This window comes from Daphnia carinata, chromosome 6 (assembly GCF_022539665.2).
Source record: "Daphnia carinata strain CSIRO-1 chromosome 6, CSIRO_AGI_Dcar_HiC_V3, whole genome shotgun sequence".
Lineage (NCBI taxonomy): Eukaryota > Metazoa > Arthropoda > Branchiopoda > Diplostraca > Daphniidae > Daphnia > Daphnia carinata.
Window position 1 is genome coordinate 8,220,153 of NC_081336.1, and position 14,416 is coordinate 8,234,568.

The 14,416-nt window shown below is 39.0% G+C and overlaps 6 protein-coding genes and 2 non-coding genes across 10 annotated transcripts in view; 4 read left to right on the top strand and 4 right to left on the bottom strand.

The window, feature by feature from the left end:
• Positions 1–1,147, top strand: part of LOC130702599 (alpha-crystallin A chain-like) — a 35,083-nt gene extending 33,936 nt beyond the window's left edge. The window contains exons 1-3 of one of the 2 annotated variants that reach the window (XM_057524121.2): positions 354–611; positions 682–915; positions 981–1,147. In XM_057524121.2, the coding sequence (XP_057380104.1) occupies positions 402–611; positions 682–915; positions 981–1,121 (585 nt within the window). In that variant the 5' untranslated portion in view covers positions 354–401 and the 3' untranslated portion in view covers positions 1,122–1,147. Of the gene's footprint in view, positions 1–353; positions 612–681; positions 916–980 lie in introns of those variants that run through there. The other variant, XM_059495566.1, reaches the window with a different exon arrangement.
• Positions 1–14,416, bottom strand: part of LOC130702601 (alpha-crystallin A chain-like) — a 47,643-nt gene that overhangs the window by 25,286 nt on the left and 7,941 nt on the right. The gene's annotated exons all lie outside the window — the stretch shown is intronic.
• On the top strand, positions 1,436–1,507 carry Trnag-ucc (transfer RNA glycine (anticodon UCC)). The gene has a single exon. It is a non-coding gene; the product is annotated as a tRNA-Gly (tRNA).
• Positions 1,696–1,767, top strand: Trnag-ucc (transfer RNA glycine (anticodon UCC)). Its single transcript has one exon. It is a non-coding gene; the product is annotated as a tRNA-Gly (tRNA).
• LOC130702451 (alpha-crystallin A chain-like) overlaps positions 2,184–14,416 on the bottom strand; it is a 28,404-nt gene continuing 16,171 nt past the window's right edge. Inside the window, exons 2-7 of the mRNA XM_057524119.2 lie at positions 3,033–3,049; positions 2,736–2,954; positions 2,599–2,674; positions 2,494–2,539; positions 2,322–2,431; positions 2,184–2,260 (exon numbers count right to left, since the gene is read on the bottom strand). Of these exons, the coding sequence (XP_057380102.1) occupies positions 2,184–2,260; positions 2,322–2,431; positions 2,494–2,539; positions 2,599–2,674; positions 2,736–2,948 (522 nt within the window). The 5' untranslated portion in view covers positions 2,949–2,954; positions 3,033–3,049. The remainder of the gene's footprint in view (positions 2,261–2,321; positions 2,432–2,493; positions 2,540–2,598; positions 2,675–2,735; positions 2,955–3,032; positions 3,050–14,416) is intronic.
• LOC130702600 (alpha-crystallin A chain-like) lies at positions 3,798–4,787 on the bottom strand. 2 transcript variants are annotated; one of them, XM_057524274.2, is made up of 6 exons: positions 4,719–4,787; positions 4,378–4,655; positions 4,249–4,324; positions 4,143–4,188; positions 3,960–4,069; positions 3,798–3,899 (listed from the first exon to the last, which is right to left on the bottom strand). In XM_057524274.2, exons 2-6 carry the CDS (start codon positions 4,636–4,638, stop codon positions 3,820–3,822), a joined length of 573 nt encoding a protein of 190 aa, XP_057380257.1. In that variant the 5' UTR covers positions 4,639–4,655; positions 4,719–4,787; the 3' UTR covers positions 3,798–3,819. The 2 variants fall into 2 exon arrangements, with proteins under 2 accessions (XP_057380257.1, XP_057380258.1); XM_057524275.2 differs by having other exon boundaries at positions 4,378–4,661; positions 4,719–4,746.
• On the top strand, positions 5,302–6,156 carry LOC130702598 (small heat shock protein OV25-1-like). Its single transcript, XM_057524272.2, has 3 exons — positions 5,302–5,576; positions 5,642–5,875; positions 5,964–6,156. Exons 1-3 carry the CDS (start codon positions 5,358–5,360, stop codon positions 6,108–6,110), a joined length of 600 nt encoding a protein of 199 aa, XP_057380255.1. The 5' UTR covers positions 5,302–5,357; the 3' UTR covers positions 6,111–6,156.
• On the bottom strand, positions 7,293–9,861 carry LOC130702583 (uncharacterized). The gene is made up of 9 exons (XM_057524260.2): positions 9,645–9,861; positions 9,485–9,574; positions 9,085–9,381; positions 8,870–9,017; positions 8,670–8,791; positions 8,453–8,587; positions 8,223–8,362; positions 7,732–8,122; positions 7,293–7,668 (listed from the first exon to the last, which is right to left on the bottom strand). The coding sequence occupies exons 1-9, from the start codon at positions 9,826–9,828 to the stop codon at positions 7,529–7,531; spliced, it is 1,647 nt and encodes a 548-aa protein (XP_057380243.1). The 5' UTR covers positions 9,829–9,861; the 3' UTR covers positions 7,293–7,528.

Genomic DNA, 14,416 nt, shown 5'->3' on the forward strand with positions numbered 1-14,416 from the left:
TTTTTGCATCCTGTTTGTCCGATTTTTGTTTTGTAAATGGAATACTTTACTGCATACACTTGTTTTACACGTTGAAAAAAAGAACGCAATATTTTTCTAGTGATATTTATAAACTACAAAATGTTAAAAAATTATTCTTGGAAAGATACGAACTGAAAAGTGATTGCTTCCATTTTAAAAACGTAATTATTCGTGGAATGTTTGATCAAATTTATCTATTTCGTGCAATGGACGTTTATATCAATTCATTCAAAAAGACAAACGTTTGTTGCGTGTACTTATTCCCCAAAAGACCACTAATCGCCTGTATAAAATCTTACTCGAGAGAAGCCAAGTCAACTCATTAGGCAATTGGCATTATTCTTGAATAAGTCACATAGAAAACCTTTTCTGATTTAATCATGGCTCTTTTGCAGTGTGATCCATTTGGTGATCTCTGTTTCGTTGGTCTTCCTTTTACTCGAGATCCTTGGAAAATAGTCCCTCGTGATACGTTGACCGCTTGGGCTGAAACACCATTTCCTTACCTTCGCCGAAGTGGGATCTGTCCCGTACCAGGAGTCTCACAGCGCACCGTCAGTGAAGTAGTCAATAACCAGGATAAGTTCCAGGTATTATTCTCTACATTTGTCTTCGGGTGAAGAGTTAATGGTTTAATATGGAAACCCCTTTCTTTCTCAGGTGACTCTAAACCTAAAAAACTTCAAGTCCAACGAAGTCAACGTAAAAGTAATCGACCAAACATTATGTGTTTGCGCTGAGCATGAAGAAAAACCCGATGATTCTGGTCGCATTTATCGCAAGATTAAGCGTCGATATTTTCTCCCTAATAACGTCGACTGTGATAAGATCAATGCCACTTTTTCTGACGATGGAACTCTAATCGTTTCGGCCGGAAAGAAGGCTATAGGGCCGGTTAGTAGCGATCTTAAAAAAATGAGACTTTTACTTGGTAATTTTTGGTGATTGCTTATTTGCAGGGAAAAGAACGCAACATTGAGATCAAACATCTTCCAGCACAAAAGACTCAACAATCATTGCAACAAGAATCGCAGACATCTGAGAAGGCAAAGCAAGCAGGCGTGAATATTCCTGTGACACGCGAGACGGAGAAGAAGTAAACAAGTACAAAGAGGAGTCGCGTCCAGATCGGCTGGTACCACGGTGAGACCACTTCAAGTGGAGTTGTTTTTTTGTTTTTTTTCAATATCCTACTTAGATAGAATAGCAAGATTGTTTTATTGGGGTCATCAGACAATAAACTGATGTAACTTAGTAGTAAGAGTAATCCGATTTCTAATAAGATATTAGACCGGATCTTTTGGTTGGTTTTGGGTTGTTTGATGGGATAGGTCTTATCAACAGAGACTGATTCCGTAGGCTTTCCCATATTTCAGCCCCCAGATATATTGATAACGTTACAACTTCTTAGTAAGCGTTGGTGGTATAGCGGTTAGCATTGTTGCCTTCCAAGCAATAGACCCGGGTTCGACTCCCGGCCAACGCACTCCTTTTTTTCCGTAATGTTTGCTACAACCACCTGCGTAAATCCGAAACTTTAAAAGACTTTAAGCGAAAATGATCCTTAGTCACTTCTTAGGTACCCCTCCCTTCTCTTCTGCTGGGATTCTTATTGAGAAAAGCTGATTTTCTATGCGTTTCCCATCAGATCTTGCTTATAAGAAATTGTGGTACGCGTCAGTGGTATAGCGGTTAGCATTGTTGCCTTCCAAGCAATAGACCCGGGTTCGACTCCCGGCTGACGCACTCTTTTTTGCTGTAGTTAATGCGCAATTAGTGTTAATTTTCCGGTCGGTATTCTACTATTTGTTTTTCAATGTATGAGCAGAACATCGTCAATGTGGATGTACGGGGATCGAAATCTATCTGGAACCAGTTAACCTTTTATACAGTCAGTACCTTGTTTTATAGGATCTATAAACCAGTATACACCGATGGCTCTCATTCCCATTACCGTTTAAAAGATTCGATATAATCACTAAACAAAAACCGTATTCGTATAGTATTACCTTTCACGTTACTGTATTTCTCACGTCGAGGATTACCGAAGTGGAACAAAGGTTGAATAAACAAAAATGTAAAGTGTTCAAAAAAAAAAGCTATACAGTACAGAAAGAGGCAATCATTAATTATCGTAACAACATTCATATTAGCAACTATTTTCATTGAGCTGCGACGGGCGGATTACTCAGTCTCCCTGATGATCCCATTGTAATAGGAATAACTCGTTCGTTCGAACCTGCGATTTACACGAAACTCATTATAACTGCTTACCATACACAATTTACACAGCCAAATACCTTCCACCATCATTTTCGGGGCCATGATGGTCAAAACTCCATCCGGCGACATGGTGGAAGTTACTTGCTCGGGATTAACTCCTCTAGGGATAGTCACCCGACGACGGAATCTTATCATCGTAAAGAGCTTTAGAAATTGTTTGAACTAATTAAAAAAAATTCTTAATCTTACTCCCGTGAAACTGTGCTATACCTATCCTTGCGCTCCTCGTGTTTTCCTGCGTGATAATTATTTATTTAATACTTATTTTTACTAGGGATGTGATGCTGTACTTACCATGGACTATGATGTTGTTATCGGTTGTCTTGACGGTAATTTCACTAGGATCGAAGTGGGAAACATCAACCGTTATCTGCAATTGAACGCCAAGTTACAACGTGAGGTATGATAGTTAAACTTAACAATTTACTAACCTGAAACGATTTATCGTCTTCTTTCACGCTAGATAACAATTTCCCAAGTTCGTGATCCATACGGCGCATTGCCCTTCTCATCGATCGTGGCATAATATTGCTACCGAACGCATAAGGATCGAATGTTTGTAACTGGCTGTACGGATCAAACGTGTCGTATGGTTCGAACGGATCCATCATCGTATGAAAATCTGAATACGGCATCAGAGACATGATTGCCTACAACGAAAAAAAAAATGTTTAAAAGCATCAGCTGACAGAGCAGGTAGGGTGGAACTTGGATAAGGAAGCACCTACCTGATTGTTTGGAACTTGACTGGACACAGAACTGACTGCTTCTCAAAACGTACGTACAAGACTGGTTCATTGCCTAGTATGACATGGTGGCTTATATAAGTAATTGCTAAAACGGAATTTCAACGTTCTTTTAAGACGTCTTTTAATCGATAATTTGAAAACAGATGAAAACGTTTAGATGAAACAAATTCTGGGAAAGGATGAAAACTAATTCCGGTTTTCTTTTCTTAAAACATTTTTTGTAGGATAAATTTGCCGATCTGCCAATAGGGTTCCGATTTATTCTGTGCGTCATCCACTGGTTAGTGGCATTAGTTAGATGTGGTTAAAATTAACTAGTTTCAGTAGTACATCTTTAGGCTACTTATCTATTTTAATTGAAATTTTTCTCTTGTTTAGGAAAACCAAATTCGTGTTTACTAACCTTCAACCGTATCAGTTATTACTTGGGATATTCTGCAATGCAACAAGTCGTTATTCATCGTTGGTTCACCATTTCCGGATGAACGTGAGTGTCCTTTTTATTTATTAACGCCTTACGAATTTGCTTTCTACTGTTATCTTTGCAACTGCCGCACGTAATAATGCACGGAAGAAAACATGTCATGAATGCAAGACTATTTGTATTGCAAGCTCAAGGTTAACATAGGACATAGTATGAGCGACATCGAACAAACGGTACGATTAGCAAAGGCCAAAAAAAAAATCATTTCACAGTTGGTATAAATTTTTATTTTTCATTTTTTTTTTTTGGGGGGGGGGGGGGAATTGATAGATTTACTGCAATCTATTTTCCTTGAGCTGGTGGTGGATTGATGGCTCCCGCTACAGGTGCCATTGTAATTGGAATAACTCGCTCATTGGAACCTGTGCCAAACAAGCAAATGAATCTTCTCTTTTTGCCCAATCTTAGGATACGCAGTATACCTTCTGAAGTCGTTTTTGGAGCCATAATAGTCAAGAGGCCTTCAGGCGACATTGTGGACGTAATGGACTCCTGTTTGACACCGGAGGGAATCGTAATCCGACGGCGGAACCTCAGGAAATCAACAGAAAGTAATAACTTACAAATATTCTACCATTAATTCGATTAGTTGGAAAATATCTTACTCCCGCGAAATACTTCCATTTGGATCTTTGCGCTCATCATGTTTGGCTATTTTAAACAGATATTTACAATTAACGAACAACTTGCGCAATTATTCAACCGAAATACCATGAACGATGATGTCTTTATCGGTGGTTTTCACAGTGATTTCGTTTGGCTCAAAGTCCGTGACATCCACCATAACCTATCACGAAATAAGAATGAATTAGGTAACAATTTCTAGTATAAACGAATTACCTGAAATGATTTATCATCTTCCTTGATAGCCGATACCAATTTCCCGAGTTCACGATCCATACGGCGCACCGTTGTCCTTACCGTTCGCCGTCTTGACCGTCTCACGTGATGACGATACCTGGTGTACCTGTAAGGCTCGTACAACGGTTCGTACGTTTGCAGCGGTTCAAACGATTCGAATGGTTCAAAAACGTCGAACGGATCAGACGACTCAAACGGATCCAGCATCGTATCTAAACCGGTGAAAGGTGTAAGTGCCATTCGATAACTTATGGGATCTGAAACTTGGGAAAGAGTACAGTTATTATCTACAATGCAGAAAATGAACTGAAATGTTTTACAATTTCACAGATGATTGATTGACGACCAGCTCGCGTCGATAGTGGACTACTGATTAGCAATTATTCATGTCGGGGTCTATTTATGCATCATTTGACAATGACGAGAGCACGACGTTAGATCTCGACGTACATGTATCGATGCGGGAAAACGTTCGTAAAAACTACCTGAAGAAAACGTTACTTTGTTTAATTGTTTAACGAGCCCAAAACGACGAGAGGAAAAAATTGCACCAAGAAGAAATAGCGCAAAATATCCTACTGGCAGGTAAAAAAAAAACAAAAGTAAACCCTTGTTTTTGCTTACTGTGTACATCAATTTAGCAGCGCCAGCCACCAAGATTCGTCCAGCATTTTTGGAACCCAAGAGAATCACAATGAACGATTTTGCCTGTTCACGGAATTCCCAATCCTTCTCTTGAATCAGACGTATTGTCCTTCGGCGGTTAACGTAGCTGGTCGTTGCAATCAAAGAAAAATTCACTCGAAAAATGGCAGTATCAACGTTGTTCTGCAATTTACATCCTGCGAGAATTGTACGCATCCCTTTATAAGGGACTCGAAGAGACGATGAGCTTCAGTTGATTGATTGGTATTTGCAACTGTGCAACTCTTCTGAAATTCGTTTTTCGTGCTTTAACCATGGCTCTTTGGAATTACGATCCTTTCTCAGACTTCTTCTCGATGGGCACGCCCCGTAGTATGGATCCATGGGGATTCTCTCGGATGGATCCTTTTTCCCGTTGGGGAGAACCGCCCCTTTCCTCGCTCTTGACACCGGATCTCTACATCATACCAACTGTTGTGACGAGGCGCCAACAGCAGAACAGAGAAGTCATTAGTGACAAAGATAAGTATCAGGTATAAAATCCTCCTATCTTTTCAGTATTTGTTGGTTTAATTGAAGTTAATTCTATTCCATTTAGGTGACCTTGAATCTTGGTGACTTTAAATCCAACGAGATCAACGTTAAATTAGTTGATCGGGCATTGGAAATCTGTGCTGAGCACAAGGAGAAGCCGGACGAAACTGGCCATATCTCTCGTAATATAAGACGCCGTTACATTCTACCCCGTAATGTTGACTTTGAACATCTAAACGCCACGTTGTCGGATAATGGAACTTTGGTGGTGTGTGCCACAAAGAAGCCGATAGAACCGGTAAGTAATGAAAAGGGCTAAAAGTTATTCTTGAATAATTGTTTTCAGTATTTGTTATGGCTTTTGTGGTAATTGTGTGTGTGTGCAGGGAAATGAGAGAACAATTGAAGTCAAGCAGCTGCCACCACAATCTCAGCAGCAACAACAGCAGCCACAGCAGACAGCTCCTGTGACCCAGAAAACCGAGCAAGAAACTGGTAAGGGATCCATTAACATTCCAGTTAGTCACGAATAGGCTAAGAGGAGAGAAAAATGGAACCCAACTATCAAAATCTCATCAAGGTTCAGTGTGTTTCTTTTTTATGTTTCTGCTTTTTAAAAGATTGAAAATTTACCTGAGGGTTATTGTTATGTAACTTGAGAAAGCATTTGTGGAACTTTCGAGATCATGCTTAATAAACTTTCTCGAATTGAATTTGAAATTTAAGTAGTTTTGCACGAATTGGCGAAATGTGGCAACAGTGACGTCAGCAACTACGGTTAATGATGGCGCTTACCTTGTCATTGACACACACGTTTTACTTTTCATCCGAAGTTCTAAACCATTACATTATTCGAGAAGAATTGCACGTTGTTAATTGGAAAGCTATTAGTAAGAGATATCTTTCGTCCGTCATGGCAGTGTCGACTAGGGTGGAGAAGTATTCTAATAGTGGATTATGTAAAAGTTAAGTCCAACCATTTTCCTCTAGAAATCACCTACTTGGGTTCACAGAGGAGAGATGCTCCTATGGTGATACACTCGTGACAGAATAAAATAGCTTAAACTAATTTTTTTTATATTTAGGAGTTAAACAGAACCTGGAATGTAAATCATGTTTTAATCATCAGCCTGTGAGCAGCGTGCTAAGGTAAGCTTATCATTTGCTATACTTGAAGTTATACTTCTCATAGAAATCTTTTTCATCCAAATCATAGGGATATATTAATAATGTGTATATTTAGCATGGAATGTCTAAAAGATGGAAAATGTACTAAAGCCATTTTCAGATTAGCAAATTAGTTATGGAATGAGGGTGGGGAAGGGACCTGGTATGAAGTTCTTGTAGGACAGAAGGCATGCTCGTCTGACAGCAAGCCGTAGGTTTTTTTACAATATTGCTTCTTCAACTTCAAGTAATGTAGTTTTCCCATGATTTTGCTTGCTTACAAAGAAAACTTGATCTCATTGTTTGTTTTATGTCAACCATGCTGACATGAATTTTTTACCATCAGCTGGGCTGGCCAGTCTAAATCACATGGTACTGCTGATTCACATTTCTTGTCAAGATCAAAGATTTCTTTGTATAACAGCAAGTTTCTTCACGGTGTTTTAAAGTAGCGAACCGTTACCATAGATACAAAAGGAACTTTGCGTTTAGTTGTTTATTTTTGAACATTGCTTTTGTTACATGGCAGGAGCAATTTGGCCCCTGCCTAGTTAGGCATGTTGTGTTTCTTTTCCATTTTGGGCCGCCATTAAATAAATACGTTTTTAAAATTTCCTTTGGAAGAGATTACGAAGCACGATTAGTTCTTTTTCATTGGACTATTAATAAGCAGCTACAATAACTAAATGTTTCGCAGAGACAAGTTACGATGAAGTTGCATTCAGCTTTAACACTGGAGCACAAATAGACCACTTTTCGTTCAAAAGGTTTTGTTTGGAACGTCTTAGTTTTCTTGAAACTCCAAACAAAATCCAGTATTGCTCACATCAGCCAATGCCTGAATAGTATTTGTTGCTGGAACTGCATCCACCGCCGTTTCTTGACCATCCGTTTGATAGGTCAATTTGAAAGGTCTAATCGGAGCTTAAAAAGATATTCGATATTAGTCTCGATTTTCTTTCCCCCAACACATTTTGATAAACTTACTGCAGACTTGCACATTGGTGTCTGTCCCAGATATGAAAACTCGCTGTTGAAATAGGTTTGTACATACATTTTGGAATTTTACAGAACCTGGTGATGGGTTCAATTTGTTGCCACAATAGCGATCCGCTTCGACGTTATTGGCGTCACGTCCGCCCGGTATAAGTAAATAATCGTACAAGCAGGTTGCAACAGTTATCCCGTTGGCTCGACTTTGGTCGGTGTATGTCGCACCTACAGCTGAGTTTTGTGCTGCTTCCATTGCGTCGGTGGTGACAGCTGAAGCAAATCCGGTGTTCGCGGAAGCCACTAGGAGGACAGCGGGAGGGGTCGTAATAGAGAAAGCGTCGCCATCCGTTGCGGAACAAACCGACATGCACATCCGGGTCGCTTTCTGGTTTTCGTTATTTCAGAGTTTAAAATTTAAAAAACAAAATTGCTTTTATCGTCATTATGGCCGCAAGACTGTTAATAACAATAAAACGGTTTTTAACCTGTGAGGAAATGAGTTCAGTTCTGAAACAGATGTTGTAATTTTGATTATTGAGTTGACGAGCCCCAGCGACGTCTTGCCAGTTGAACGAACTGACTCTCCCTCTGGTAGAGGTGAAATACTGGAGGCAATCAATGGGAGCTGTGAGAATCAATCAATCAAATTAAAGCTTTAATAGGATTTTTGATAGTAAAAACCAAAGAAAACTTTGAAATGGGCCTGTCGTGTTACCGAGGTACGTGGCGCCGCACGGCAGCATTGCAATTTTGATGTTCCACGAACGGCTGATGGTCGTACCAGACGCGAAATTGAATAAGAGTTGAACATCGGTGGGATTGTTGGATGACAATGGGACGTGAAGATACACTAGTACAATAACAATCAGTTGATATTTTGTCCAGGGAATTGCTTTGTTATCTTGCCATTTTTATTATTCGTATTGGCTTACTATGTTGGCCTCTGTTGTCACCACAAATCGTAGGAACCTCGTTAGACACTCCACCAACTTGAAATGTATCCGTACATGTTCCGGCGGTCGGCTGGGATGTCGTGAACGACACGAAATCCAAACTTGACGTTTAGCAAAGAATGAAGTAATGTAAAAACATTTTTTTTTTGTCCAGTGCGTTGTGGAAAGAAAAAACTTACCGAATTTGGCAAATGGGGTTGTTTTTTTGTTCAATAAACTTGGGGTCCATTCTGACAGTTAACGTACAAGGGCTGCGTAGGGCAGTAGGTGGCGTTTGCCAGTAGGTATTGTTGAGCGTGACAATGCTCCCGCAAGAATTAATCACATCTGTTGAACGACAATACTTAACCTTTACTTTCATATCCTATTTCATCGGGCAAAAATTATGACTTACTGATACAACAGACTTGTCCTTGGTCGCAAGGGCCGCTAGGGCGTCCACCGAACAAGGAACAGACTGATCCCGAAGTGCAGATTCCCGATTCGCCACCGTTCGAATTGCAGGGATCGAAGCTGCCCAGTGGGTTGTTGAAATTGGGATTCACTGAAATCGGTATTCTCTTGGCTAGGGTGATCAACGGCCTCCACGTATTGGCGGGTGTGTACCTGTTGTTGAACAGGCCGGTGTTGACTATGTTGGCACCCAAACCAGCGAACGCAAATCGACCGTGGTTTTCGTGATCCTCTTGGTCTGTATTGTTTTGAAAATGTTACATTTTTCCGTAGAAGTTTCAAATTATTGTTGCATTTTCTATTTTGTGGTATGTTTTTCCGTATAAAGTCATGTTTCTCACCTCGGTTGAAGTATTTCTTGAATGAGTTATTGCTCGATTGCGGCCTTTTGAATAACGTTCGTCCTTCATAAGGACTTACGTCAAGTGCGTCTGCGAAGTAACGTGAAATTGAATACTCGATTTGCACCTTAACGTTCTTTTAGTATCGTTGTTTACTTACCCTGAAGACTTGAGCTGGGCTTGTGGTAAAGAGTGTTCCAAGTTTCAGGTGTGAATCCGTAGGCTCTTGCAAAATATTCGTCTGATTGCTGTATTGCCAATTCCTCTTCTTTGTTGTCGTCACATGCTCGGCTGGCCTGTGACATCAATACTACCGCAAGGATTAGGCAAACTTTTTTCGTCATGTTACTTTTGTTTGTTTTTTTTAATTTGCTAAAGTCCAGAACTCCTCGTGAAAGATGTGTTCTACGGAGTCGTATCGGAGACTAGATAGATCATCCGGCTTGTAGGGTCTTATATATGCAGACCCAATAGAGTAGGAGTGAACGTGTTCGGGACCGAGATCGTTACCGTTCGTTCAATATGTTTTCCGGGTTGCTCACCTTATTGCGCTTGCAGTTGTCCTCGCTTGTGAAATCAAGCATCCTGACCCTCCGCCACTGACCGAAAATGGCCTATTCCCATCAATGCGGGCGTGTTACATTGGCCGCTCCGGCTGTCAATAATTCTCTTTAATTTATGGCTATGTATTTAAAGGAATTACATTGCTCGTTGTTATAACAAGACGTTGAGGGACGACGGTCGTGCCATCAAATTTAGTCCTCTGTCGGCAACGATTCGGCAGAATGCCTTAGCAATACGGTCAATAGGCTATAAAAATGAGATGAAGTCTTTGGAAGCGTTTCCCTGATCCAAAACGATGACGTAGAAAACGGTCCAAAATAAATCCAAAGATTAAGTCTTTTTTTTAAGGGCGTTTGAATTTTCTTTTGCTGATTATTGGGAAATCAGTTCATTGGCAGCAATCTTAACCTTAAAAAAGAGAGGAAAAAAAGAATGTGGAATAAGAGCGACCCATTTATGTCAATTTTTATGATCTCGAAATGTCTCGTAATAAAACATGTAGTTCAAAAGCCTTTTAATTGCTTCCCATTATTGCCGTAAGGATAGTAAGATTTTGTTATGATGTAAAATAAATAGCAAATGTATTAGCATAAATGGCACCCTGTCGATCGACCACATTCCTGATTTCAAGTTCATAAACTCCTTGTACGTATGGAATGCGCGTATCGAATTTATATTGTACACTGTGGTGATTCGCTATTAACCGACTTGTATTCGGTCCTCAACCTGCCACGTTACGATACCCGTTCCTGTTATAACCGCTAATAACAAATTTAAAATTTATCCTGACCAGTCTGTAAGTTTTCTAAGTTGCGAAGAAGAACTTGACTAATATCCTAAACAGTGTTATCTGACAATTTCAGGGCTACTCGTCTGGATGGATGTCTTTGGACATGATCGTTATTCGCCTGGCGCACAAGCTAGTGTCCTCAAACGGACCAACCAATTTCACTCTCCGTCTGTAAAGCCATTACAGCCGGGCTTCAGAAACACAAGTCTTGTCTTGAAATCTTGAGCGATTTCTCTGGCCAATCGTTGGAATGACAACTTGCGGATTAAAAGCTCTGTTGTCCTTTGATACCGATGGATCTCACGAAGAGCGACTGTGCCAGGACGTGTAAGATGGATGTTTTTAATACCTCAAGTATCCGGGGTATTTTTCTGATCAATTCTGGTCGGCAACTGTTTATTTGCCGTACCTGTTCGCTCCCATAGGTTGAGGACCTGTTTGCTTGGTACGAGCCATATAGACAATGTTGATCAAGTGAAAATACGATGAAAATGATATGAATTACTTAAATATTATTAGAAAATGCGGACGTTCAAGAACAGAGCACGTAAAAGCTGTTATTGGTTCAAAGAAAAAAAAAAGGAGGAAAAGGAACGCTCTTTGTTGACACTGAAAATGGCGCTGGAGAAGCGGGTCGGAGACAAGTACCACATATGCAAAGAATCGATTATTGATTTAGAATGTGACAAGTTACTCAAAATGACTGGTCGTGGTAAAGTTGGTTACTCAACATAACTGATTGTGGTAAGAGCACTAAAGGTATTGTTTAGGTAAAAGGAGGGAATTTTAGTTAATTAGTTTCACCAATTCTAATGTGACGTATGACTGATAACTTATTCATCCTAAACACGTACAACAGTTTCATTGCAGAGCCTTCAAGTAATTGTGAAAGGATATCTTTTCTTACTTTTAGGAAATTTGAAAGAAACGTTTTACACAAAATTGTGGACGGTGATGTTCATTTTCCATTTAAATGCTTTTATTTTTGTTAAAATATTTCTTTCTTTAGAATTGTTTACTTTATCAAACTGGATATTCAAAATTTAGAAGAAAACTGTTGGTCAGTGGAGCTCGCAGTTCTGAAGCATATTGGTAAATTTGAAGATAATTAACTCCAGTTTAATCTAGTACCTCTGGAAGCTGAAATCCTTCTCTTTTATTTTCCAAAGCTTAATTATAAACATGGCAGGTGTCATCCCCTAAATTATGAGTGAGAAGTTCCAAAAATCAAAATGCAATTGCTGATTTTTGACTGTTGATCATTCAGGTGTTTCACTAATTCTGCTATTCTTTAAGTTTACATCAGGTGGCTACTACTTTTATGGGGGGACATGGTATGGATAGGAAAGAAGGGTCTGTATTGTGAATGAGCACTTCTGGCCTTGCTTTTCGACCTCTTATCTATTGAGTCGATATTAATTTACTTTTGGTATATGAGGTCTTGTATTTCATATTTTAAAAATAATATCATTGTTACAGGGATGCAAGGTGTAGATGTGAATTTCTATTGCTAGCTTAGGATTTTTGCATTCAAGGAGGAGCTACCAACTTGTTGGCTGATTGCATTTCTACTTTTCAAACCAAATTAGCATCTCCATAAATGAGTGCAAATATTGGGCATCTCTATATTGCTAGTGTATTTCTATAGCATCATTTTATTATTCTGGATCAATTGTAACCAATCTTGGGTTGTCCTGACTGTTTAGTTGATGTTCAACCTTTAAGCTTACATGGGAAGTGTTACTTCCTCAGTTAAACTTGATAGTCTGAGTTTGCAACTGACTTTTTTTTTGTTTTTTTCTGTTTTGCAATTCCTTCAGGAAATTCTTATTGGCCGTCAATATGATGCAATACTTGGATTGGAAGTTAGGGAGACCTGGCGGAAGTTATTGGGAGACGTGTTCTGTAAAGAATTAATGTAAGTTTTATGAGCAATAATTTTGGTAATAACCATCCACTGAATATTCAACATTCAGGTTGGTGTTTTTCCCAACATCCAACAACGGCTATTTAGAAAATCGTTTGTACTTCTACGAGATGGTGGTTGCAAAACATAAGCGTAGTAGATTTCTTTTGTAGAGGGATAGAAGCAGATAGCTCGGATGTACCAGATGGTAAGTCGGTACATAAGTGAAAATAGTTATATCAAAAATTTTAAAGCCCAACATTTGAGTGATGGTGACACGCACACGTAAGACAGTAGAGGAAGTCTTTGCTTCATTATATAATTATTTATTATCTTCCAGGTATCTAATTTCAGGAATTTTCAATACTCAATATTTGTTCAGATAACAGATACAAATTTTAAAAAAACAGTTGATGGAAAATAATGGTGTTGTGTTAGTGCTTGAACTATTTGGGAACTTACTTGTTTGGTGGTATTAACTTCCTTGTAGACAGGAGGCCAATAGCCCAAAAGGTAATTTGATTGATCAAAAACTGCATAAATAAATTTATATTTCTTTTATTTTTCGGGTGTAGACCATGGATTGCTGATCTGTCATCTGAGGTGGAATTCTACCTGACAGCACAAGTTAGCCAAATATCATTTTAGCTAAGATTCCCTAGGTAAAATGACATTCTTTCCCTGAATCAGTTCACTAACTAGTTAAATATATTTTGTATCATTAACAGTTCCACATGACATTCGGAATTCTTGAAAAATAGCAACTGACACCTGCAGATCAAAGTAAACTTAAGGTGGATTATATATTTTAAAAAGGAACCAGTTTAGAGGTGAACGCGAGAAAAATCTCAGCACGAAGTATGCAAAAGGTATTTAGGCAGATTATCACACACAAAAATAGTCAAATTTAGTTAGATTGCCTTCATATTTTTTTACCTGACTATTAACTTGAAATGATTTTAGGTCAACCACTGTTATGTGCCAAAACGTATATATGCGCCAAATCCAGGAAAGAAATACTGCCAAGACTAGTAGCAGCTAAAATGGGTGACAACACGCTTATCATTGCATTCATGTATGGTCATTATATCGTATACCGCATCAACGAAAAATTTCAATGTCATCTCTTTTTTTTAAATTTTTTTCCCTTTCTTCGCTCTTCGCTTTTAAAACTTACGTTTTTTGTTTATAAATGACAAAACTAGATGTCGCTGCTGCGCCTGTTATTTTTTTTCTCACCTTCTGATACGTGTAACCCGTGTGCGATATCTGTTGACTGTTACGTTCCAATAAAAAGTTTAAGCTTTTCAAATCGTGTGCCATCAGCTATAAAGTGTTGTTATCCGTTTCTTTGTTTTTGAAGTGATCTTGTGATCGGATATGCCAGCTGTCAAATCAACAAACTTGCAACCTTAATTTTGCCGATTGAGAGGTATTCAGTTTATAGTTGGGCAATCTGATTCCAATAGCCATGTTTCTGCTTTTACAAGTAGCTCGTGGAACCTAAATTGCTAAGAAAGCTAACTGGAGAAAGGCTATGAATGTCACAAATGCTATAGATTGCAATTTCATCTTCTCGTTCTGCTACTCGTTGTCATGTCAGTTCAGATCTGGCAAGTGCACCGTATATTGGGTTGTCAACCATTAAACATCACCATTTGAGCAATTCTGT

Excerpts from the sequence above, each read along its gene's own strand:
- LOC130702583 (XM_057524260.2), bottom strand. The coding sequence starts at position 9,828 with ATGACGAAAAAAGTTTGCCTAATCCTTGCGGTAGTATTGATGTCACAG. Across the intron at positions 9,382-9,484 it reads CAAGAAATACTTCAACCGAG|ACCAAGAGGATCACGAAAAC; the intron begins GTGAGAAACATG and ends AAAACAATACAG. Across the intron at positions 7,669-7,731 it reads CACCAATGTGCAAGTCTGCA|CTCCGATTAGACCTTTCAAA; the intron begins GTAAGTTTATCA and ends TATCTTTTTAAG.
- LOC130702598 (XM_057524272.2), top strand. The coding sequence starts at position 5,358 with ATGGCTCTTTGGAATTACGATCCTTTCTCAGACTTCTTCTCGATGGGC. Across the intron at positions 5,577-5,641 it reads GTGACAAAGATAAGTATCAG|GTGACCTTGAATCTTGGTGA; the intron begins GTATAAAATCCT and ends TATTCCATTTAG. Across the intron at positions 5,876-5,963 it reads CAAAGAAGCCGATAGAACCG|GGAAATGAGAGAACAATTGA; the intron begins GTAAGTAATGAA and ends GTGTGTGTGCAG.
- LOC130702600 (XM_057524274.2), bottom strand. The coding sequence starts at position 4,638 with ATGGCACTTACACCTTTCACCGGTTTAGATACGATGCTGGATCCGTTT. Across the intron at positions 4,070-4,142 it reads AATGGAAGTATTTCGCGGGA|GTTCCGCCGTCGGATTACGA; the intron begins GTAAGATATTTT and ends TGATTTCCTGAG. Across the intron at positions 3,900-3,959 it reads TCCAAAAACGACTTCAGAAG|GTTCCAATGAGCGAGTTATT; the intron begins GTATACTGCGTA and ends TGTTTGGCACAG.